This window comes from Callorhinus ursinus, unplaced genomic scaffold (assembly GCF_003265705.2).
Source record: "Callorhinus ursinus isolate GAN/ISIS: 27379988/994484 unplaced genomic scaffold, GSC_fseal_2.0 scaffold85, whole genome shotgun sequence".
NCBI lineage: Eukaryota > Metazoa > Chordata > Mammalia > Carnivora > Otariidae > Callorhinus > Callorhinus ursinus.
In genome coordinates, this window is record NW_027397147.1 from 389,799 (window position 1) to 414,233 (window position 24,435).

The 24,435-nt window shown below is 37.3% G+C and overlaps 1 protein-coding gene across 1 annotated transcript in view; it reads right to left on the reverse strand.

Annotated features, from left to right (window-relative positions):
* The window catches only part of DNAH3 (dynein axonemal heavy chain 3), a 180,901-nt gene that overhangs the window by 58,739 nt on the left and 97,727 nt on the right, over positions 1-24,435 (reverse strand). The window contains exons 39-40 of the mRNA XM_073887961.1: positions 22,079-22,208; positions 18,640-18,885 (exon numbers count right to left, since the gene is read on the reverse strand). Of these exons, the coding sequence (XP_073744062.1) occupies positions 18,640-18,885; positions 22,079-22,208 (376 nt within the window). The remainder of the gene's footprint in view (positions 1-18,639; positions 18,886-22,078; positions 22,209-24,435) is intronic.

Consider the following 24,435-nt stretch of genomic DNA (forward strand, 5'->3'; position numbering starts at 1 on the left):
GAAGTATTGCACAATAGAAGAAGGCAATAAATCAAATCTCACATCCAGAAATAACTTTTGATGGCAATCCTGGCTTTCTCTCTGGCACACAACACATTGAACATGGAAGGACAGATGAAAGAAAGGATTTAATAAGGATAGGATCATTTGATATTATATATTATACTGTTATATATTACACTATTATGCATTAATATATGATACATATTCTATTAATGCACATATATATTATATAATTACATCATATATTAAAATTATTATATATGATATATATTATACTATTTTAAAATAAAGATGTTAAATTTTATTACACCTAACCATAGCAGAAGAAAAGGAGAGTAAAAACTGAAGTAAAACTGAAGGACCTGCTGAACTTCAGATAAATCATGATTTACTACAAGAGATATTACTTCCTAAAAGATGCTTTTTGAAAAAAAATTGAGGTATGAGTGACATAATAGTTTCAACTGTACAACATAATATTTGATATTTGTATATACTGAGAAATGATCACCACAATAAGACTAGTTAACATTTGTTTCCACATATAGTAACAATTTTTTTTCTTGTGATGAGAACTTTTAAGATATACTCTCTCAGCAAGACACTTAAAAAAAAATCTTTATTTATAAAAACCTTTAACCATCACCAACAGGCATTAACAAACATTTTCTTAAAAACAATAATCTCCAGGGGCCCCTGGGTGGCTCAGTGGGTTAGGCGTCTGACTCTTGATTTTGGCCCAGGTCATGCTATTGAGCCCCACAATGGGCTCTACACTGAGTGGAGCCTGCTTAGGATTCTCTCTCTCCCTCTGCCCCTCCTCCCACTTGCATGTGCGTATGCACTTCTCTCTCTCTCAAAAAAAAAAAAAAAATCTCCATACCCAATGTGGGGCTTGAACTCATGACCCCAAGATCAAGAGCTGCATGATCTACTGGTTGAGCCAGCCAGGAGCCCCATGATGCTTCTTAACTAAAAAATAATTTTAAGTGATTATAGGCTTAACGTTATGCTTTTAAAAATCATTTAGTCCAACTTTATGATTGTAGTTTAACTTTTTATCATGTAAAAAAATAATTTAAATACATGAAAGTAAGGAGAATAGTATAATAAACTGCCATGTACCCATTATCTGGCTTCAATAATTATCAGCATTTCGCTATTCTTGTCTCATCCATGTCCCCACCACTAATCACCACCATATTCATTTGCCCCCTCCCTTTCCCTCTCCCCCTCTCTCTCCCATCCCTTTCCTTTCTTCTTTCTCTGTCTGGAGTATTTTGAAGCAAATCCAGACATTATATTTCATTTGTAAATCCACATGACTCAACATTAGACCAATTTCATTGATTCGTTTATAAGCTATGAGGTTATTAACTCACTCTTCTTTCCATCTCCCCTCCTCTGGGGTCTTTTGTTGTTGCTGAGGATAACCATAATTCTCCCATTCCTTAGTCTGAGGTCTATATTTCAATAGATTCAATGCTGAAATTTAAGGCTTTTAACACAGACCATTCAACAGTTCTTCATTTTGATTGATCAACCAGTCAGTTGGCTGATTTCTTTTCTTTTCTTTTTTTCCCAAGAAGGGACTTATAGGTGCTCTATTCTCTCAGTTCTTGCAAGTTTGGTAATATCTGTCAGCTGATTTTGTTTTTGAACAGTGACTTGGCTGAGAGTGATATTCTCATGTCACATTTTCTTTCCTTCAGACTTCTGACTGTTGTCTTATGCTTCCCTGTGTACTAAGTTGCTGTGTGGAAGTGTGAGATCCATCAGATACTTCCCCCTTCACTGACCTTTTTTTCCTTATCTAGATGTGTGATGCAATCTCTTATCTGTAAGCCCAATAACTTATTTGGGCTATGTCTTTTGGTCAATTATTCTATATCAGTTTTTCTTGAAACATAGCATGCTCATAATTTGTTAACATTTTAGGAATAATTTCTCATTTATATCTTTATATATATTGTCTATACTATTTGCTGAGTTACCTACTTAAGGAATTAGCATTGTTTGGCCTCCATATCAATCATATTATTGATAATCACTTTAATGTATTTGGCTTTTCTTCTATAGTAAGTGTAATTCTCTCAACCCTTCCCTCTAAGCCATTTATGAGATGTCTACACTTTATTCCTTGCTATTCCTAATATATTTATTAGATCATTAATGGTATTGTTTCATTGTCAATTTGTTTCTTTGGTTTTTATTTTATTTAAATTCAATTAACATATAGTATATTATTAGTTTCAGAGGTAGAGTTCAGGGATTCATCAGTTGTATATAATACCCAGTGCTCATTACATCACATGCCCTCCTTAATGCCCATCATCCAGTTATCCCATCTCCCTACCCCTCCCCTCCAGCAACCCTATTTGTTTCCTATAGTTAAGAGTCTCTTGTGGTTTGTCTTCCTCTCTGATTGTCTTATTTCCCCCCTCTTTTCCCTTATGATCCTCTGTTTTGTTTCTTAAATTCCACATATGAGTGAAATCATATAATTGTCTTTCTCTGCTTGACTTATTTCACTTAGCATAATACCCTCTAATTCCATCCACATCATTGCAAATGACAAGATTTTTCTTTTTTTTTTTGAGAGAGAGAGAGAATGTGTGACCTGGTGGGTGGGTGGTGAGGGGGAGGGGCAGAGGCAGAGGAAGAGAGAGAATCCCAAGCAGGCTCCACACCTAGCATGGAGCCTGATGCGGGGCTCAATCTCACGACCCTGAAATCATGACCTGAGCCGAAATCATGAGTTGGACACTTAACCCTCTGAGCCACCCAGGTGCACCTGTTCTTTGGTTTTTAATCCCTCTTTTCCTCTAATTCTGGGTTTTATCACCTCATCTGCAAACTTTGAAAAGACAGCTTTATTGAGATGAAAGTCATCCATATTAATGGTTTACTAAAAATATATGTATACATGATGAACTAATATTCATAGTTGTGCAGCCATTACTATAACCAATTTTAAGACATTTCATTATATGGAAAAGATACCCTATATCTTTTAGCTGTTATCCCTCATCTCCCCCACCAATCCCCTGCACTAGGCAACCACTAATCTACAGTCTCTATAGATTTGTCTATTCTGGACATTTTGTATAAATGAAATCATATAATATGTGTTCTTTTATGACTACCTTATTTTACTCCATGATCGAGCTATTGATCTATCTGCTTTTTTTTTTTTTAAGTAGGCTCCATCCCCAGGGTGGAGCCCAATGTGGGGCTTGAACTCACAACCCTGGGATCAAGACCTGAGCTGAGATCAAGAGTCAGACAGTTAACTGACTGAGCCACCCAGGTGTCCCTCATAATATTTTTAAGTTTCATCCATGTTGTAGCATGTATTATTACTTCACTTCTTTTTATTGTTAAAGAAAATTCCATTGTATGGATATATTCTATTTTATTTATTCACTCATCTGTTGGTGGAAATTTGAATTGTTTCCACTTTTTGGCCATTATGAATAATGCTGCTCTGAACATTCATGTACAAATTTTTGTGTGGCAATGGAATATTATGCAGCCATCAAAAGGAATGAGATCTTGCCATTTGCAACGACGTGGATGGAACTGGAGGGTGTTATGCTGAGTGAAATAAGTCAATCAGAGAAAGACATGTATCACATGACCTCACTGATATGAGGAATTCTTAATCTCAGGAAACAAACTGAGTGTTACTGGAGTGGTTGGGGGTGGGAGGGATGGGGTGGCTGGGTGATAGACATTGGGGAGGGTATGTGCTACGGTGAGTGCTGTGAATTGTGCAAGACTGTTGAATCACAGATCTGTACTTCTGAAACAAATAACGCAACATATTTTAAGAAAAAAGAAAAAGAAGAAGATAACAGGAGAGGAAGAAAAGGGGAGTATGTCAGAGGGGGAGACGAACCATGAGAGATGATGGACTCTGAAAAACAAACTGAGGGTTCTAGAGGGGAGGGGGGTAGGGGGATGGGTTAGCCTGGTGATGGGTATTGAGGAGGGCACGTTCTGCATGGAGCACTGGGTGTTATGAACAAACAATGAATCATGGAACACTGCACCAAAAACTAATGATGTAATATATGGTGATTAACATAACAATAAAAAAATTAAACAAAACAACAACAACAAAAAAAAACACATGCCTTTAACTGGCTTCAAGAAATGAAAAAAAAAACAACAAAAAAACAAAAACAAAAAAAAATTTTTGTGTGGACAAATGTTTCTGTTTCTCTTGGGCATATACCTAGGAGTGGAATTGCTGGGTCATATGGTAACTCTGTTTAAGTTTTGAGGAATTATCAAATACTGTTTTCCAACACTGCTGTACCATTTTACATTTCCCTTACATATGTGAGAGTTCCAATTTTCCCATGTTCTCACCAACACTTGTTGTTTTCTGTGTTTTTTATTATTCTCCTCCTAGTTGTGAAGTGGTATCTCATTGTGTTTTTGATTTGCATTTCCCATGGCTAATGATGCTGTCATGTGTTTATTGACTCTTTGTGTATCTTCTTTGGAGAAATGTCTATTCAGTTACTTTGCCCATTTTTAGTAGGGTTATCTCTTTATTATTGTGTTGTAATACCTCTTTATATATTCCAGATATAAGTCCCTTATCAGACACATGATTTGTAAAAAAAAAAAAATTCACCCATTCTGTGGGTCATCTTTCCACTTTTTTGACCTCGTCCTTTGAAGCACAAAAGTTTTTAATTTTTTAAAGAAGATTTTGGACACAGAGAGAGAACAAAGAGGAGGGGCAGAGAGAAAGGGAAAGAGAATCTAAAGCAGACTCCACATTGAGTGCAGAACCTGACGTGGGGCTCAGTCTCACAACACTGAGATCACAACCTGAGCTGAAGCCAAGAGTCAGATGCTTAACTGACCGTGCCACCCAGGTGCCCCATAAAAGTTTTTAATTTTGACAAAGTCCAGTTTACCTATTTTTTCTTTTGTTGCTTGTGTTTTTGGTGTCCTAAGAAACCATTGCCTAGTTCAAGGTCATGAAGATTTGCACCTCTATTTTTTATTTTTAACAATTTTTAGCAATTTTACAAATTTAACTCTTAAATTTAGGACTTTGATTCATGGTAATTTTGGACTATGGTGTGAAGTACAAGAACAAATTCATTACTTTACATGTAAATATTCAGTTGTCCCAGCACCAGTTGTTGAAAAGAGTATTCTTTTCCCACGTAATTATCTTGGCATCTTTGTCAAAAATCAACTTACCATAAATGTGAGGGGCTTATTTCTGAACTCTCAATTCTATTCCACTGAGCTCTATATCCTTTTGCCAGTACCACACCGTTCAGCTTTTTAAAAACTTTTAAACTTAAAAAACTTTTTAAAAAACTAAATTCATGTTATTACTAAGTTCTTTCAGCAGAAATGTTTTCTGTTTCTTAGGTAATTTTCTTTTAAATTTAAAAACGAATTTTTTAAAGATTTTATTTATTTGAGAGAGAGCGCACAAGCTGGGGGAAGGGGCAGAGGGAGAGAAGCAGACTCCCTGCTGAACAGGGAGCCTGGCACAGGTCTCAAATCCAGGACCCAAGGATCATGACCCAAGCGGAAGGCAGATGCTTAACCGACTGAGCCACCCAGGTGCCCCTCTTTTTTTAATTTTTATTTTTAAAGATTTATTTTAGAGACATAGAGTGCACATGTGTGCACGCAGAGAGGGGGAGGCAGGGGCAGAGGGAGAGGAAGACAGAATCTTAAGCAGACTGCACTGAGCATGGAGCCCAACACAGGGTTTGATCCCAGGACCCTGAGATTATGACCTGAGCTGAAACCAAGAGTCAGATGCTTAACTGACTGTGACACGCAGGCACCCCGGTAAGGTTTTCTTTTAGATTCATTCATTCTGTCTATCTGCCTCTCTCTCATGTTCATAGTTTTCATACCATTCTTGCTCTGATACAATCAGGTTTAAGTTCTTGACATCTTTCCCAACATTATCAGAAGCCAGCTTATCTCCCCAACTTTCCCGACCACAATTCAAGGACTGGTGTGTGGCTTTCTTTTCCGTAGCATGAAGTTACAGGGTTTGGGTAAAAGGAAATATCAATTGCCCTTGCTAGGAAACCTGGGCTCTACACTCTCTTTCTACAAGTTGGCCAACTTTCCTGAACTATGGTTCCACTCCCAACCCAACTAGTGAAATGCCCCACACTCCTGTACGATTCATCTCACAACCCTGACGCAGCACAGAGCTCTGGAAGATGTAAACCCTGGTAGTTTCTCCCACCTGTACTAAGGTCCTACAGAAGCATGCAGGGGCTTCATGCCCAAGGGTTTCTCTTAGACATTGTTCGCATCTGCAGGCACCACTGTAATCCACTTCTCTCCACAGTGGTGATGATGAGTGAGAACTCACGATTTTGTCAACTCACCACCTTTCTTCAAAATCCCTCTTAGGAGGACAGTGGGATGGTGCGTTCTGGGTTGGGAGATGCAGCATGCCAGATCTTGTGTTTCTCTTCTTGCCCACCACTTTTCAATGTTTATAGAACCAGTCATTTTCTCTAGCTGTTGCTGGGAAATTCTTAGGCGTAATTGTGCCGTTGTTGTTTTTGTTCATTTCATTAGGTATTAAAGGAGGGAGCTCTGTTATCCTACATCACTCTGCAGCTTTACCTAGAAGTTAATCTGGCATAACACTTTTAGAAAGCAATCTGGCATTATGCTTACAGAGCTACAAAAATGTTCTGTAGTCTAAGTCAGAAAGCCCACTTCTGGGAATTTATCATAAGGAAATAATTCACAATGAAAATAATCTCTATACATGAGTATGCAGCACCATCTGTGATAGCAAAAATTTGGAAATAATTTACATGTCTCACATTAGGAGACCAGTCAAAATTATGTTTTATGAGATGAATGGATTATTTTGCAAAAACTAAGTATTAACATAAAAGATGCTTTTAAGAAACAATGACAGATCGGGGAGCCTGGGTGGCTCAGTCAGTTAAGCATCTGCCTTCAGCTCAGGTCATGATCTCAGGGTCCTGAGATGGAGCCCCACTTTGGGCTCCCTGCTCAGAGGGGAGTCTGCTTCTCCCTCTCCTTCTGCACCCCCTCCCCCCTGGCTAGTGCTCTCTCCCTCTCTCTCTCTCAAATAAATAAAATCTTTTAAAAAAAAGAATGACAGATGAAAATAGAATAAAAATAGAATATATGTCATTATGGTAACTAGGTAGAGAGCTGAAATCAGGTGGAAAAGACAGAAAATTTTTTGAAAACTGAAATACTTGTGAGAGGGTGGTATGAACAAAGAGATGCTTTTTGGTAATTTTTACTTAATGGAATTGATTTTTTTTTTACAATAAAAAAAAGGAGACTAAAAGCATGAATCAGAAAAGTATTTGTCTCCCTTCCCTGGCTGATAGGATTAGCTAGAGCTAGTTTGTGGCTTGATATAGGGACATTAGGCCAAACAGAAAAGGTTCAACTGAGTAAAAGAGTTACTAGCTATGTGACCTTGGTTAAGGTTACCATTTGTACACCTGTAAAATGGGCCTGATTTTATGTCAATCTCAGAAAATCACTGTAGAGGGTAAATGAGATACACATGTCAAACATGTAGCATAGCTCTGAGTACACAGATAGTTTCAGCTGAGAAAACTCAGCTCTAGGTTTCAGGTTCTTACCAGAGCAATGGCTCCTGTTCACTTTGCACTGTGATTTTAACACAAACTCAGGTCCAGCTACAAGGGCAGAAAGAAGAGAATAGTAGAAATAGTAGAAATCCAGGTAATTCTATTACCTCTGGCCACCGCTACTTCACCCTGTTTTCCTCTCTGACACCTGAGAGAATAAAGTAAACTTTTCAACAAAGAAGTGAGTTTTCAAAAGGCACACGGTGAATGGGTGAATAAAGGGAAATTTAGCACTTTCTGGACAAATAAATCTCTGGGTTAACAAACAAGGATCTATGTCAGATGATGTGAACCCAAACTTGAGAGAATCCTCCAAAGGCCTGTTTGCTTTCCTTAATATATGCTCCCCAATGTAGTTCCTCTAGCATTTATCTTAGAAGTCCACTTAGCCCACAGCTCCCGAACATGAAAAGCTGGGATTACAATGTCCCCTAAGGTCAGGGAAGACCTCCCTGGAGCTCTTACCATGAGAATTTTAACCCTGGGACCTTGAGGAAAACCTAGAAAGGCATTTTAAGCTTTTTAAGGTCATAATAAGAAACTATACTCAGAGACAGACATGAGAGGTCACATACTCCATGATTTCATACATATGAAATACCTGAGAAAGGCAAATATACAGAGAGAATGTGAGTGGTTGCCTGGGGCTAAAAATGGGAACAGGGATTAATTGAAAATGGGCCTGAAGGATCTTATCAGGGTGATGAAAATGTTCTGAAATTGGATTATGGTGACAATTGCACAACTATGCAAATTTACTAAAAACCATTGATTTGTACACTTACATGGGATAATTTTATGGTATGTAAATTATACCTCAATAAAGTTATATATATATAAAAGCATACTTAGTAGTTAAAACATGTCTTTTGATTCAAATGGGTTCTGGCTAGAAGCTTTGAAATTCCAAACGAAAATACTTATTAAGGCGCAAGGGAAAGAAGTGGAATGATGTCACTGGGAAAAAAAAAAAACAACAACAACTGAAAAAAAAAATCTAAGCAAAATTTACAGCTGGAATGGGAAATCTTACCTCAAAAGACTGCATGAGGAAACGCAACAGAGGCCACCAGGATGCACAGACTCAGGTTACATCCCACAGAGAAAACTGGGTAGCTGTTCCATCGCCCTGCCAGGTATTAATCTGGGAGGACTGTCTCATTTTCTCCTCACCAGGCTCTTTCTAGAGCTGTAAGGGGCAGCAGGGTTCCAGTCTATAATGAGTAAGGAGGATTCAGGCAGAATACCTGAGATTCAGTGAGATAACGGTCTTCCAAAGTAAAGAGCCACAGATGCCCCTCTGTTGAGGAACTTCCCTTTTCTAGAATGGTGATAGATGAAACAAATAGAAAAGGCTGCCCCCAACAGATGGCATTAGTTGATCATATGTGGTCATTGGATGTTGGCCATCTTATTGTTCCTTACTCTAGAGCACAGTTTATAGCATCTGGGTTTATTTTAAAAGTGTTAAATGGGGATGCCTGGGTGGTGCAGTTGGTTAAGCATCTGACTCTTGCTTTTGGCTCAGGGTCATGAAATGGAGCCCTGTGTTGGTCTCCTCATTCAGAGGGGAGTCTGCTTTAAGACTCTCTCTCCCTCTCTATCCCCTACCTCTGTGCTCATGCATGCTTTCTCTCTCTCTCTCCCCAAAATACATGAATAAATCTTTAAAAAAATAAAAGTGTTATATGAATATTATTTACCCTGATCATGTCCAAAAGCAGCGAGAATTTGGAAAACTAGCAGAAAGAGAGGTGTATAATTACCATGTTGAAAAAGTAAAGCTTAACTTTCTGTGGACAAATTTGCACTGATCACTTGCAAGGTGTCATTGTAGTCTTATGAATGGCCTTTATAGAACCAAACTTGCTTTTAAGTAAAGTAGTTGCTGCAAAAGAAGGTATATGAAGAAGCCAATTTGCAGTACATATGGAAATTACAGTTTTTCTTATACTACATCAGTTGAGTAGGATGTGGAGTGGGGAGGCAAGGCCATCACAGTAGATAGATGTTATAGGGCAAAGCTACCAAGAAACTGAGTGGGAGCTGTATACATCACTAGCCCTCCAGCTGCAGAAGGAAAGGTAAGATATTGTCACAAGGTGGGCCAAGAATGGGGTCAAGGGCACTTCGTGCACCATCTTTCTTTTTTTTTTACAGTTTTTTTTTTAAGATTTTATTTATTTATTTGACAGAGAAAGATAGTAAGAGCAGGAACACAAGCAGGCGGAGTGGGAGAGGAGGAAGTAGGCTTCCCGCTGAGCAGGAAGCCCAATGTGGGGCTTGATCCCAAGACTCTGGGATCATGATCTGAGCTGAAGGCAGACACTTAATGACTGGGCCACCCAGGCGCCCCTCGTGCACCATCTTTACTGACACAAAGCATGAACAGATTGATCTGGAAGGATATGGAAAGCAGAAAATAATTGTGATAAAAATACTGCCATATAAAGGAATATAATATGGAGATTATACCTGAAGAATATACCTCTGAACCTTGCTTAATGTAAGACTCAAAACCAAATTTCAGGAAATCCCTCGGAATCCTAATAGAGTACAAAAAGACACCATTTTAAAAAAATTAAACAGGAAAAAAAAGCCACAAGGAGGCTAAGATAAAAATGCAAGATGACATTAAAGAAAGGAAGATGGATGAGCTAATAGAGATGAGAATGATGATGACAATGATGAGAAGACAGCAATAAAAATTGCTAATATTTAACACTTTCTATATGCCATGCTTTTATTCTAAGTGTGTTTATATGTGTTACATATAATTTATTTTTAATTTTTAATTTTTAAAATTTATTTTATTTATTTATTTGAGAGAGAGAGAGAGAGAGTGAGCATGGATGGGGGAGGGAGAGAGGGAGAAGATCTCAAACAAATTCCATGCTGAGTGTGGAGCCCGATGTGGGGCTCAATCCCAACCCAAGATCATGACTGAGCCAAAATCAAGAGTTGGATGCCTAACCAGCTGAGCCATCCAGGCGCCCCATTAGCTCATTTAATTCTTACAAGAACACCATGGCTGCATACTACTATTATTGTCTCCACTTTATAATTAAGGAAACTGAGAGGGGATAGGCAACTTCCTTAAGGCTGACTAGTAAGTATTGGGGGGCAGGATTCAAGCCCTGACAATGTGACTTGCTTTTAACTGTTACACTAAGAAAGGATAACAAGGAAAAAAGATAACGACAGCAGAACTAAAATCATTCAAGGCAGTAAAAGCATAACTGAAGTTGTGCGTGACATATTAAAATGAAAAAAAAATCTATCTTAAAAGGGCAAAAACACAAAAATAAGAAAAGAGATGATATATGGAAGCCAGACAATAAAGCTTTCCCTCAGTGATGATGACAGAAAGGACTCATAACATTCCATGGAAAATAAACAAAAGGAAACCTACATCTAAAGTCTGTTAAAAAACAAAACAAAACCCTACAATAGAGCATTAAAAAAAAGAACACAAACCAATCAGGGCATAGGAAAAACAAACGGCTGCTATATATATAAAATTCAATCTCATTTATAGTTAAAAAGAGAAGAAATTAAAATTAGAGATTGTTTGCTTACTACAAATGTGAACAGAACACCAAAATACATAAGGCAAAACTGATAGGATGGCAAAAATTAATAGAAAAATTCAACATTACAGTTGGAGACTTCAAACCCCCTCTATCTGTAATTGACAGCAGGCAGAAAATGAATGAGGATATAGTTAAACTCAGCAGCACCATCACCATCAACTGGACCTCACTGACATTTATAGATTACTTCAACAACAGCAGAACACATTTTTCTCAAGCTCACATGGAACATTCTCCAAGAGACACCACATTCTGGGCCATAAAACACACCTTAAAAAATTTGAAGAGTAGTGGGGCGCCTGGGTGGCTCAGTTGTTAAGCGTCTGCCTTCGGCTCAGGTCATGATCCCAGGGTCCTGGGATTGAGCCCTACATTGGGCTCCCTGCTCAGTGGGGAGTCTGCTTCTCCCTCTCCCATTCCCCCTGCTTGTGTTCCCTCTCTAGCTGTATCTCTCTCTATCAAATAAATAAAAAATCTTAAAAAAAATTTAAAGAGTAGAAATCATGCAGTGGGGTGCCTGGGTGGCTCAGCTGGTTAAGCATTTGCCTTTGGCTCAGGTCATGATCCCACTGGGATCGAGTCCTGCATCGAGGTCCCCACTCAGCAGGGAGTCTGATTCTCCCTCTACCCCTCCCCCTTATTTGTGATGTCTCTCACGCTCTCTCTCAAATAAACTCAAAAAAAAAAAAAAGAAGGAAACCATGCAGTATATACTTTCAGACCACAATGCAATTAAACTAGGAATTAGTAACAAAAAGATAGCTGGAAGATCCCCAAATACTTTAAGATTAAACAACAGACTTCTAAATAATACATGAGTCAAAGAAGAGTCTCAGGAGAAATTTTAATATATTTGAAATAAATGAAAATGAAAACACAACTTTTCAAAATCTGTGGAATGCAGTGAAAGACATGCTTAAAGAGAAATTTATAGCATTGAATGCATATATTAGAAAAGAAGAAAGCTCTAAAGTCAATAATCTAAGCTTCCATCTTAGGAAACTAGAAAATGAAGAGCAAATTAAATCCAAAATAAGTAGAAGAAAATAAATAATAAAAATTAGAGCAGAAATAAAGGAAATTGAAAATGGAAGATCAACAGATAAAAATCAACAAAACCAAAAGCTGTTTCTTTGAAAAGATTAATAAAATTGATAAACTTCTAGCCAGGCCAACCAAGAAAAATAGAAAGAAGACACAATTACTAATATCAGAAATGAAAGAGGAACCATCACGAATGATACCAGGGACATTAGGAGGATAATAAAGGAATATTAGGAACAACTCTATGACCACAAATTTGATAACTTAGATGAAATAAAACAATTCCTCAAAAGACATGATCTACCAAAACTCAAATAAGGAGAAATAGATACTTTGAATAGAATGATATCTATTTAAAAAATTAAATCAACAATTAATAATTTTCCAAAAGAGAAAGCACCAGGCCCAGATGATGAATTCTACTAAACATATAAGGAAAAAAATTATACCAATTTCCTACAATCTTCTCCAGAAAATAAGAGCATATTTATTTTATGAGGTCAGCATAACCTTGATCCCCAAACCAAAGATACTAAAGAAAGGAAGACTATAGACAATACCTCTCATCAAAACAGATGCAAAAATCCTTAACAAAATATTGGCAAATCAAATCCAACAATATATTTAAAAAAACTACACACCACAACCAAGCAGGATTTATTCCAGGTATGTAAGGCATAAAAATCAACATAATCCATTACAGAAACAAGCTAAAGAAGAAAAATCACACGATCATATCAACAGATTCAGAAAAAGCATTTGACAAAATCCAACACCATTCATGATAAAAACTCTCAGTAAACTAGGTATAGAGGGGAACTTCCTCAGCTTGATAAAGAATATCAACTAAATACCTACAGCTAACATCATACTTAGTGTCAGGAACTAGATAAGGATGCCCCCTCTCATCACTCCTATTCAACATCATACAGGAAGTCCTAGCTTAGGCAATAAGATTTTTTTTTAAAGGCAATAAAAGATTGGGAAGGAAGAAATAAAACTGTGTTTGTTGGGGCACCTGGGTGGCTCAGTTGTTGGGCGTCTGCCTTTGGCTCAGGTCATGATCCCGGAGTCCTGGGATCAAGCCCTGCGTCCGCTCCCTGCTCTGCGGTGGGCCTGCTTCTCCCTCTCCCACTCCCCCTGCTTGTGTTCCCTCTCTCGCTGTGTCTCTCTCTGTCAAATAAATAAAATCTTAAAAAAACAAATAAACAAACAAAAAAAACACCTGTGTTTGCTGATGGCATGATTATCCATTCAGGAAATCCCAACAGAATCAACCAAACGCTACTGGAACTTGTAAGTGATTATAGCAAGGTTGTAGGATATAAGGTTAATATACAAAAGTCAAGTACTTTCCTAGATATCGGAAATGAAAAATAGAAATTTGAAGTTAAAATAATAATACCATTTACATTAGCACCAAAAATATGAAATACTTGGTATAAATCTAATAAAAATGTTTAAGAGCTATATGAGGAAAACTACAAAATGCTGATGAAGGAAATCAAAAAAGATCTACATAAATGGAGATAGAATCCATGCTCATGAATAGGAAGACACAAAATCGTTCAGATGCTAGCCCTTTTCAATTTGATCTATAGCTTCAACACAATCTCAATAAAAATCCCAGCCAGTTATTCTGTAGATATTGACAAACTGATTCTAAAGTTTCTTTGGAAAGGTAAAATATCTAGAATAGCCAATAAAATATTGAAGGATAACAAAGTTGGAGGACTTATACTGTCCAATTTCAAGACTTACTATGAAGCTATAGTAATTAAGACAATATGGCATTGGTAAAAGAATAGACAGATCAGTAGAACAGACTAGAGAATCCAGAAATACTTTCACACAAATATAGTCAAGTGATTTTTGAAAAAGGAGCAGACAATTCAATGGAGAATAGTCTTTTCAAAAACTGGCCCTGGAACAAGTAGACATCTATAGACAAGCAAACAAAAAGACAGATCTTAAACCTTTCACAAAAATTAATTTGAAAGGGATAGATTGATTTATTTATTATTTTAAAAAAGACTTTATTTATTTATTTGACAGAGAAAGAGCACAAGCAGGGGGAGCAGCAGGCAGAGGGAGAAGTAGGCTCCCCACTGAGCAGAGAGCCTGATGTGGGGCTCGATCTCAGGACCCTAAGATTATGACTGGAGCTGAAGGCAGATGCTTAACTGACTGAGCCACCCAGGCACCCCTGGATGATAGATTTAAATGCAAAACACAAAACTAAAATACTTCTAGAAGATAACATAGGGGAAATCTAGGTGACTTTGGGTTTACTGCTGACTTTCTAGATACAACACAGAAAGCATGACCCATGAAAGAAAAAAAATTGATAAGGTGACTTTATTAAAATTCAAAACTTATGCTCTATAGAAGATACTGTTAAGAGAATGAAAAGACAAGCCACAGTGTGGGAGAAAATACCTGTAAAATATGTATCTGATAAAGGACTTATATCCAAATACACAAAGAACACTTAAAACTTAACAATAAGAAAACAAACTATCTAATTAAAAAATGAGTGAAAGATCTGAACAGCAACTCCCCAAAGAAGATATACAGGTGGCAAATAAGAATATGAAAAGATGCTCAAGGGACACCTAGCTGGTTCAGTCAGTACAGTGTGCAACTCTTGATCTCAGGGTTATAAATTTGACCCCACATTGGGTATAGGGATTACTTTAAAATAAAAAAATATTAAAAAAAAGATGCTCAGCACCATATGTCTTTAAGGAATTGCAAATTAAACCAAGATACCACTACACACCTATTAGAATGGCTAAAATCCAAAATGGACAATACCAAATGCTGAGGCAGATGTAGATGTAGAGCAACAGGAACTCCCATTCATTGCTGGTAGGGATGACAAATGGTGCAAACACTTTGGAAAACATATTTGACAGCTTCTTACAAAGCTAAGCACAGGCTCACCATATGATGCAGTAATCACGCTCCTAGGTATCTACCAAACGAATTGAAAACTTATATCCATACAAAAACCTTTACATGAATGTTTATACCTGCTTTATTTTTAAATTTCCCCAAATTGGAATAAGCCTAAATGACCTTTAATAGGTGAATGGATAAATAGCCATACAATGGAATATTATTCAGTGATAAGAAGAAATGAGCTATCAAGGCACACAAAGATGTAAAATGTCTTAAATGCATATGCCTATGTGAAAAAAGCCAATCTGAAAAGACTACACACTGTATGATTCCAACTATATCACATCCTGAAAAGGGTGAAACTATACAGTGAGTAAACCAATCAATGGTTGCCAGGAGTTAAGGGGGAGAAGAGATGAATAGACAGAGCTAGGGGATTTCTAGAGCAATGTTAAACTATTCTGTATGATACTGTAATGGTGGATAGATGATATTATTTGTCAAACCCTTACAAGTATACAACACAAAGAGCAAAAATGTAAAGTATGGACTTCAGTTAAATAATAATTTATCAATATTGGTTCATCAATTTTAACAAGTGTACCACATTAATGCAAGATGTTAATAAGAGGGAAATTGGGAGGGAGGGGTGGTTTGGGAAAGGGGCATGTGGGAACTCCGTACGCTCATTTTTTCTATAAACCTAAAACTGCTCTAAAATTAGTCTATTAAAACATTTTTTACAAAAAGAAGAAAGTTAAAATGAAATAGCATTTTCACATTTCAAATTGCCCAAGATTTTAAAAAATGGTAATACTCAGGAATGGTGAAGGCAAGGGGGAAATTTAACAATCAAAATCTTTAAAATTTTATTGATCCTTGATTTAGCTATTTTATTTCTAGGGAATTATCCTAAGAAAATACACATGGGTTAAGCAAGTATGTAGCCACCAGAACACTGTTCATCACAATGTTGTTAATGATAGCAAAAACCAGAAAATAACAAAAACAAGAGCAGAACAATCCCATGTTTGAAAAAATAAATCTATACATACATATATGCACAGGGAAATGTCTAACATGATGGTTATCAAAATGTTAATAGTGGTAGTCTTTTTAAAAACATATATCTTTTTAATTATATGATCTATTCATATTTTTTCTAAAAAAATCAAGAATGCATTCCACACTCAGGGTAGCTATTATAAGAAACAGAACAAAACAATACATGAGAATGTGGAAAAATTGGAATTCTTGTGCATTGCTGGTGGGAATGTAAAATGGTACAACTATTATGGAAAACATTGTGGCAATTCCTCACAAACTTTAATACAGAACTATCATATGATCTATAAATTCCACTTTTGAGCATATAGCCAAAAGAAATGAAAGCAAGAGACTCAAACAAATATTTGTACATCCATGTTTATAGCAGCATTATTCACAATAGCCAGAGTAAGAGCAACTCAAGTGTCCATTGACAGATGAATAGAGAAAAAAAATGTGGTATATACACGTAATGGAATATTATTCAGCCTAAAAAAGGAAGGAAATTCTGACATGCTACAGCATGCATAAACTTTGAAGATATTACTAAATGGAATAAACTTGTCAAAGAAGGACAGATACTATATGATTCTACTTATATGAAGTACCTAGAGTAGTCAAATTGATAGACTGAAAGTAGAATGGTTGTTGCCAGGGGGATAGTGGGAGGGGGAAATGGGGAGTTAGTGTTCACAGAACATGGAGTTTTAGTGTGTGAAGATGAAAAAAGTTCTGGATATAAATGGTGGTGATGATTGCACAACAATGTGTAACACCACTGAACTGTACACTTAAAAATAGTTAAAATGGTAAATTTTTATGTTATACGTATTTCAGCACAATAAAAAATAATCTTCTAAATCAAAGAACAAGTAAAAGGTGGAGGAAGAAGAGAAAAAGAAGAAAGAAAGAAAAAAGGGGGGCGCCTGGGTGGCACAGACAGTTGCGCGTCTGACTCTTGGTTTTAGCTCAGGTCCTGATCTTAGAGTTGTGAGACCAAGCCCCGCTCAGCGCAGAGTCTGCTTGGGTTTCTCTCTCCCTCTCCCTCTGCCCCTGCCCACCCTGCTCTCTCTCTCAAATAAAGAAAATAAACAAATCTTTAAAAAAGGAAAGAAAAAAGAATGAATGTACTACTATCTAACTAATGGTCCGGGGCTTATACGCAGTTCATCTGACAGATGACCATATCACATAAAGTGTGCCACATGTGCTGAGGAAAGACTGTGTAGAGGGGTAGTGAACCTACTTGTTCATTCTTCTATTATTATTATTATGTAAAGTTTTAAACATAAATACTCAAAACATCATACTGCAAACATTTGTATACCCCTCTCCTAGATTTTTACCATTAGTTTTTACTTATTTTATCATATACCTGTTTGTCCTTCTAGCCATCCATTAAGCCATCTTACTTTTTTGGACAGATTTCGAAGTAAATTGTATACATCTATACACTTCCCCATAAGCTTCAGCATTTGTATCATTTACTGTTCAATATTTGTTTATATTTTTTCTTGATATAAAATTTACATAGAGTAAAATGCACAAATCTTACGTGTATATTCACTGAGTTTTGACAAATGCACCTATCTAGTGTAAACCAAATCTCTCTCCATGTATACATTACTATCATTCCAGAAGTTATTTCATGGCCCTTTATATACTGTTTTATAATCACAAAAAGTAAAGCTATTTGGAAAGCATTTATAGTATGATGCTCTTTTTGGTACAGAAAAAAACTGGAAGAAAAATATTAAAAGTGATTATTTCTGGGTACATGGATTACCATTGGTTTTTATTTTCTTAATTTTATATATTATTATGGTGGTAAGAAAAAAACAGTAAAAGCTACTTAAAAGAAAAAAATCTTTCTATCTTTTAATAAATGATGTCACACATAGAATAGTCATTAAAGTGACCATTTTGAAGATAATGTATGTGGCAAAAAAGGAAACATTTCAATATGATATTAGAGTACAATGACAAAATTACAATAAATATTAATGTCATAATCACCATGATATGATGAATGTAAACACATAGAACAGGACTAGAAAGGAATAAGAAAAACACAAGTGCTATATTTCTCATTCTATCTCTTGGACCCTGTTTGAGTGATGGAATTATGGGTAATTTTTGAAAAAAAAAGTTTTATCAACTTTTCTAAATGAAAATAATAGTTAAAACATCCTGTAAGACCCTGACTTCACAACTGTCCATCTCTTACATATGTGGGTCAGCTGTGAAGACCTGAACCCAATCAGGCAAGCTACAAAATCTTTCCCTGCCTTTGTAAAGCCCTTACTTGGGCCACACGTTTTGGTTGGATTTGGAACCATATGACCCAAATTATTAGAACAAGACAAAACAAACAGGTACTAAGTTACCTCTTTCTGGAAAGATGTTGTTTTTGGTGAGTTTGACACTTTTGGGCCTTGGATTGTTATCATCCATACCCATGATCAGGTTGCGGAAAAACAGATCAAATTTCTTTCTGCTATCCGCATTGACAGTGCCAGCCACGGTCCACACCAAGGCAAAGAGGAATAGCCCTTGCAGCCAGAGAAAGATCTGTTGGCTTGTCAGGCCTTCATGTAATTCACTTTCCTCCTCATTTATTTCCTTGATTTCATCTAAAAGCAAGAAAAAGGAACCTCAGGAGAAGCTGCATATATCCGCTTATATACAGATCTAAACAAACTGGGTGGTCTTGTCGGTGAGGACTCTGGGGAGGGGGCTGGCTGAGTGGCCATCACCTGCCAGATCCTTTATCCACATATACTTTTTGTTAGTTTTTAATAATTTTTCTATTTTTTTTCTATTTTTTAAGTAGGCTCCATGCCCAGCATGGAGCCCAATTTAGGGCTTGAACTCATAACCCTGAGATCAAAACCTGAGCTGAAATCAAGAGTCAGACACAATCAACTGAGCCACCCAGGTGCCCCTTTTCTTATTTTTATTTTTTATATATTTATATTTTAACATATTTTTAATATATATATATGTATGTATTTTATAATTTTTTTGTAATTATGAAAGGACATGGGAACAAACCTGAAGGAGCTCTCAATGGCTGAAGACATTTGAGGAACAAAATAATTACAGTATTGGATTATAACCCATAGAATAAAATAAACATCCATGAGTGAGTCCATACTTTAATGAGTAAATAACTGAATTAGCAAATAAGTAAGGAAGAGCAGTTCTTTTTTACAGAAGAATTCTAATTAGTAAATGTAGAAGGAATACACATAGAAATGGAAAATTAATGTTAGGCAAATGCCACCATTCTACCTGTGGTAGGCAAGACCCACCAATGGATGTTAAAAATTAGTGGGTGAAAATTTTAGGAGAAATAGGATATTTTCATAGTTTCAAATTATCTTCCCCAAAATACTTACTAATTATGAGGGAAAACCAGAACATTACAGTGGAGAAATGTGGGTCTGGCCAAAACTAACTTTGACAAAGAGCCTTCACCAGTCATTAGATCTATCAACATCGTGTACCCCCTGATGATGCACCGAGAAGGATGCATCATCACTTTTGTGGTATTCTTACTGAAAATGCATAACCCTAATCTAATTATGAGAAAACATGAGGTAAACTTAAATTGAGAGACATTCTATAAAATAACTGGCCAGTATTTATCAAGTGACAGTTATAAAAGACTAGGAAAGGGGAACCCAGCTGGTTCAGTCGGTGGAGCATACAACTCTTGATCTCAGGGTCATGAGGCCCCATGTTGGGTGTAGAGCTTACTCAAAAAAAAAAAAAAAAGACAAGGAAAGACTGAAGAATGGTCATAGATGGGAAGAGGTGAATGAGATACAACAATTAAAAAAAAGATGTGACCCCCTGAATTGGATCCTGGAACAGAAAAGGACATTTGAGGAAAAATTGGTGAAATTCAAATAAAGCTGTGGTATAGTTAATAGTATATAGTATCAATGTTAACTTTCTTATTCTGATCATTGTGCCTTGGTTATATAAGATGTTAACATTAAAGGAAGCTAGGTGTAGGGATATGTGACTCAATATATGCTTTTAGCAATTTTTTTTGCAAGTCTAAAATTATTTTTAAATAAAAGGCTAAAAAATGTATTTATTATTCCTTATCTTAAGGCCTTGTTGATCATAGTTACCATGCTCTTGCATTTTAGCATTGACAGAGTAAAAAGTTAGAGCTCTGAAATCAGGTACGTGTGCATTCAAACCCAGTCCTCGGATTTTAGTAGTTGTGTGCCTTTCAGGACTCCTGATAAGGACTCATGGCTATAGATTTGGGAAGGCAAGAGATTACGTCACTCAGCGTTGGGGAAAATGAGTCCATTTCTCATACGGTGCCTTCCTTCCTGGTGGAGATACTACACAAGGACAGGAAACAGAGCTTGGGAAAATACTAAAAATTTACAACTAATGATGCAAATATATGGCATCATATACAATTAGTGTGCTTTTGAAAAAATGGTAATTTTAACTTCAGAAAATCATGTAATATGTAGCCAAAGAAAGTCTCCACTCAACTGTTCATCATGTTATATTTTTTATCTGCACCTATAATGCTGAGAAAATGTTCATGTAAGAGGAGTTGTAGGAAGATCCATCTTGAGTTTGAATTATGTGCCATCTTGAGAAAGAAACGGCATCCAATAAAAGTTCTCCAAATCGACACATCTTTGGTCATTTCCCACAGAATTCAGTGAAATTTGTTTTATGTGAGATAGTTACAGAGAACTTCTCCAGGCCTATTAAACAAATGGTTCTATGATTTATGTACTTCCCATGTCCTAGAGAAGGTTCCCCAGTTTTGTAGACTGATGTAATCAGTTCTCTTAATAGTGTAACCATGTATTTTGTGAATTCAGATTCTTGTAAGTTTTCTTAGCATGGGAAAATTTTCAGTCTTTTTTTTTTTCAGGATCTTTTTTTTCTCAGATACATTCTCATGTATTATCTAAATTCATTTCCCTCTAGGATATTCTAGTTAGGTAAAGAGGGACAAAAATTATTACTCCCATTGTATGGATGAGGAATGTAACATGAGAAAGAATGGGGTAAACTGCATAAAAATACCCAGGAAATCAATCCAAGATTAAGGGTAAAGCTAAAACATAGGGATTCTTTCCACTAAACTCTACTATCTAAACTCCAAATGCTTGCTTGTTCTAGACCAAAATTCTGGTCTCATTGTTGGGGGAGTAGAGGGACAGGGAGCAGAAGAAATAACCCACACCTACCCCACCTTCATGTGGCTTAAGAATTGTAGGTAGCACGTGAAGGGGCACATGCACCCCAGTGTTTATAGCGGCAATGTCCACAATGGCCCACCTATGGAAAAAGCCTAGATGTCCATCAACAGATGAATGGATCAAGAAGATGTGGTGTATAGATACAACGGAATATTAGGCAGCCATCAAAAAATGAAATCTCGCCATTTGCAACGACATGGATGGAACTAGGGGTATTATGCTAAGCGAAATAAGTCAATCAGAGAAAGAAAGTATCATATGATGTCACTGATAGGAGGAATTTGAGAAACAAGAGAGAGGATCATAGGGGAAGGGAGGGAAAAATGAAATAAGATGAAACCAGAGAGGGAGACAAACCATAAGAGGCTCTTAATCTCAGGAAAGAAACTGAGGGTTGCTGGAGTGGAGGGGGTTGGGAGGGATGGGGTGGCTGGGTGATAGACATTGGGGAGGGTATGTGCTATGGTGAGCGCTGTGAGTTGTGTAAGACTGATGAATCACAGACCTGTACCCCTGAAACAAATAATACATTATATGTTAATAAAAAAAAAAAAGAATTGTAAGTAGCACGTACCAAACAGGGAGGAATACAGTCTCATCATTGAGAAGGCAAGGTGGATGGGAGATGTTTGGACCACAAATTTACACTGAAGGCGAATAAATTCCAGGCAGGGCTGGAGGAGCCACATGAACATGTCATTGACCTAAAGGTAGAAATGAAATTTGAAGAGATGTTATCAAAACAATGAGTTTAAGACCAAGGGCTTGGTACAACTCTGGAAGGCTGGAGATGTTGGTAAGGTTGTTGATTAATTTTGAGTGTAAGTATATTGGGGAAAAGACCACAGGCACCGAGGCCTCTGACTCTAGCTTCCTACTTAATGGACTGTGCAGCCCACAGTCCAACCCCACCCCTCCCATTTCACTGCCCAGAGCTGGATACTCAGAGAGGCTTGGACCTACTGTGGGTCAGCTACAAGATGCATGAAAAATTTAAGCACCCAGACTGGGTGTCCCACTTGCTTGTATAAAAAATGTTAGGAATTCTAAATAAGATTTTCAAATGACTGTTCTTCATTTGTAAGGCTGGACTCCTGTATAAAGTGGCCACAGGAAGTGCAGAGCTAAGTTTGGAGCTCATTTTCAGTAATTCTCTGTATGTACTTACTTGTGGGTATAATGATTCTTGTCTCTGCTCCCCACCCCAGTTATTCTTTTAAAAAAAATTCCTCCTTTCTCTTCGAGTGTTTTTTCATTTTTGTTATACTGTATTTGTGGCTGTCACTGTAAATCATCTTAAGTCATTTTTTTAAGAAGTAGGCAGGTCATCACTGAATAAATACATTAATAGATCTGTATATATATGGATACATATCTATATTATAAATGTATAGACACATTTATGTATATATGAATATATATGTATACATGGATATGTGGTATATTCATCCAGTCAACAAATATTTATTGAGCATCTAGTAACTGCAGTGTTGTAGGTGCTGAGAATAAACAATTGACAAGATAGACAAGATCCCTGCCCTCATGGAAATTACTGAGGGGCAGGGGAGACAAACAATAAATAACTAAACAAGCAAGGAAATAAAATACTTACAAGTCATGTAAAGTACTAGCAGGAAACAAACAAAGGTGTTAAAATGGGGGAATAACAGGACGTGTTTAATAGGGTGGTCAGGGAAGGCTTCTTAGAGGAGGAGGCCTTTATGTTGAGACCTGGATGATGAAGGTGAATCATCTCTCACACAATAAAATGGGACAACATTTTCAGGAGGAGGAAGAAGAGGTGCAAAATCCTTGAGATGATGAAACCTGGGTTCTTCCAGGAATGAGAACAGAACACAAGGGCTGCAGGGTAATGAGCTGAGGAGGGGGGTAGGTGATGAGGTTGGAAAGGTGGGCAGGGCCAGATCACAGTCTCAGAGGCCCTGATAAGAAGTTAGACTTTCAGGGGCACCTGGGTGGCTCAGGTGGTTAGGCATCTGACTCTTGATTTCGGCTCAGGTCATGATCTCAGGGTTGTGGGATGAAGCCTTCTGTCGGGCTCCATGCTCATCAGGGAGTCTGCTTCTTTCTTTCTCTCTCTCTCTCTCTGCCCCTCCCCCCACTCATGCTCTCTCTCAAATAAATAAAATCTTTCTTGATATTTTATTTATTTCTTTATTTCTTGAGAGAGAGAGTGAGAGAGAAAGAGAGAAAGAGGGAGAGCATGAGTGGGGGGAGGAGCAGAGGGAGAGGGAGAAGCAGACTCCCTGCTGAGTAGGGAGCCCCATGAGGGGCTCGATCCCAGGACCCTGGGATCACGGCCTGAGCTGAAGGCAGACACTTAACTGACTGAGCCACCCAGGAGCCCCTCAAATAAAATCTTAAAAAAAAAAAAAAGTTAGACTTTGAGCTAAGGGCACTGAGGAGTCCCTGAAGGCTTCCCGTGCAGATGTGTAGATTGGTCTGTGGATGTGCATGTGGGCATCTATCTGTATAAATGTATGTGATTATATACATTGTACATGTATATAAATGGGACAGGAAAGGGGCCATAGCTCACAGGAATGTTTCTGCAGTGGGAAGAGAACTCAACTATACTTTTTTAGCCTTCTTCAGTGGGGAACTTTCCTAGGGCACTCTACTAACACAGGGAAAGACAAGAGGCACCAAAAGCTTCAGTTCTCCCTTCCTGCTTCCCTAGTCTGAGACTATGCTTGGGTACCCACCTAACCTGAATGTTCACCCCTCTTTTAGGAAGGGAAGAAGGGGACAGACACTCTTTTTTTTTTAATATTTTTTTAAAGATTTTATTTATTTGTTTGAGAGAGAGAATGAGAGAGAGAGAGAGAGAGAGCATGAGAGGGGGGAGGGTCAGAGGGAGAAGCAGACTCCCTGCTGAGCAGGGAGCCCGATGCGGGACTCGATCCTGGG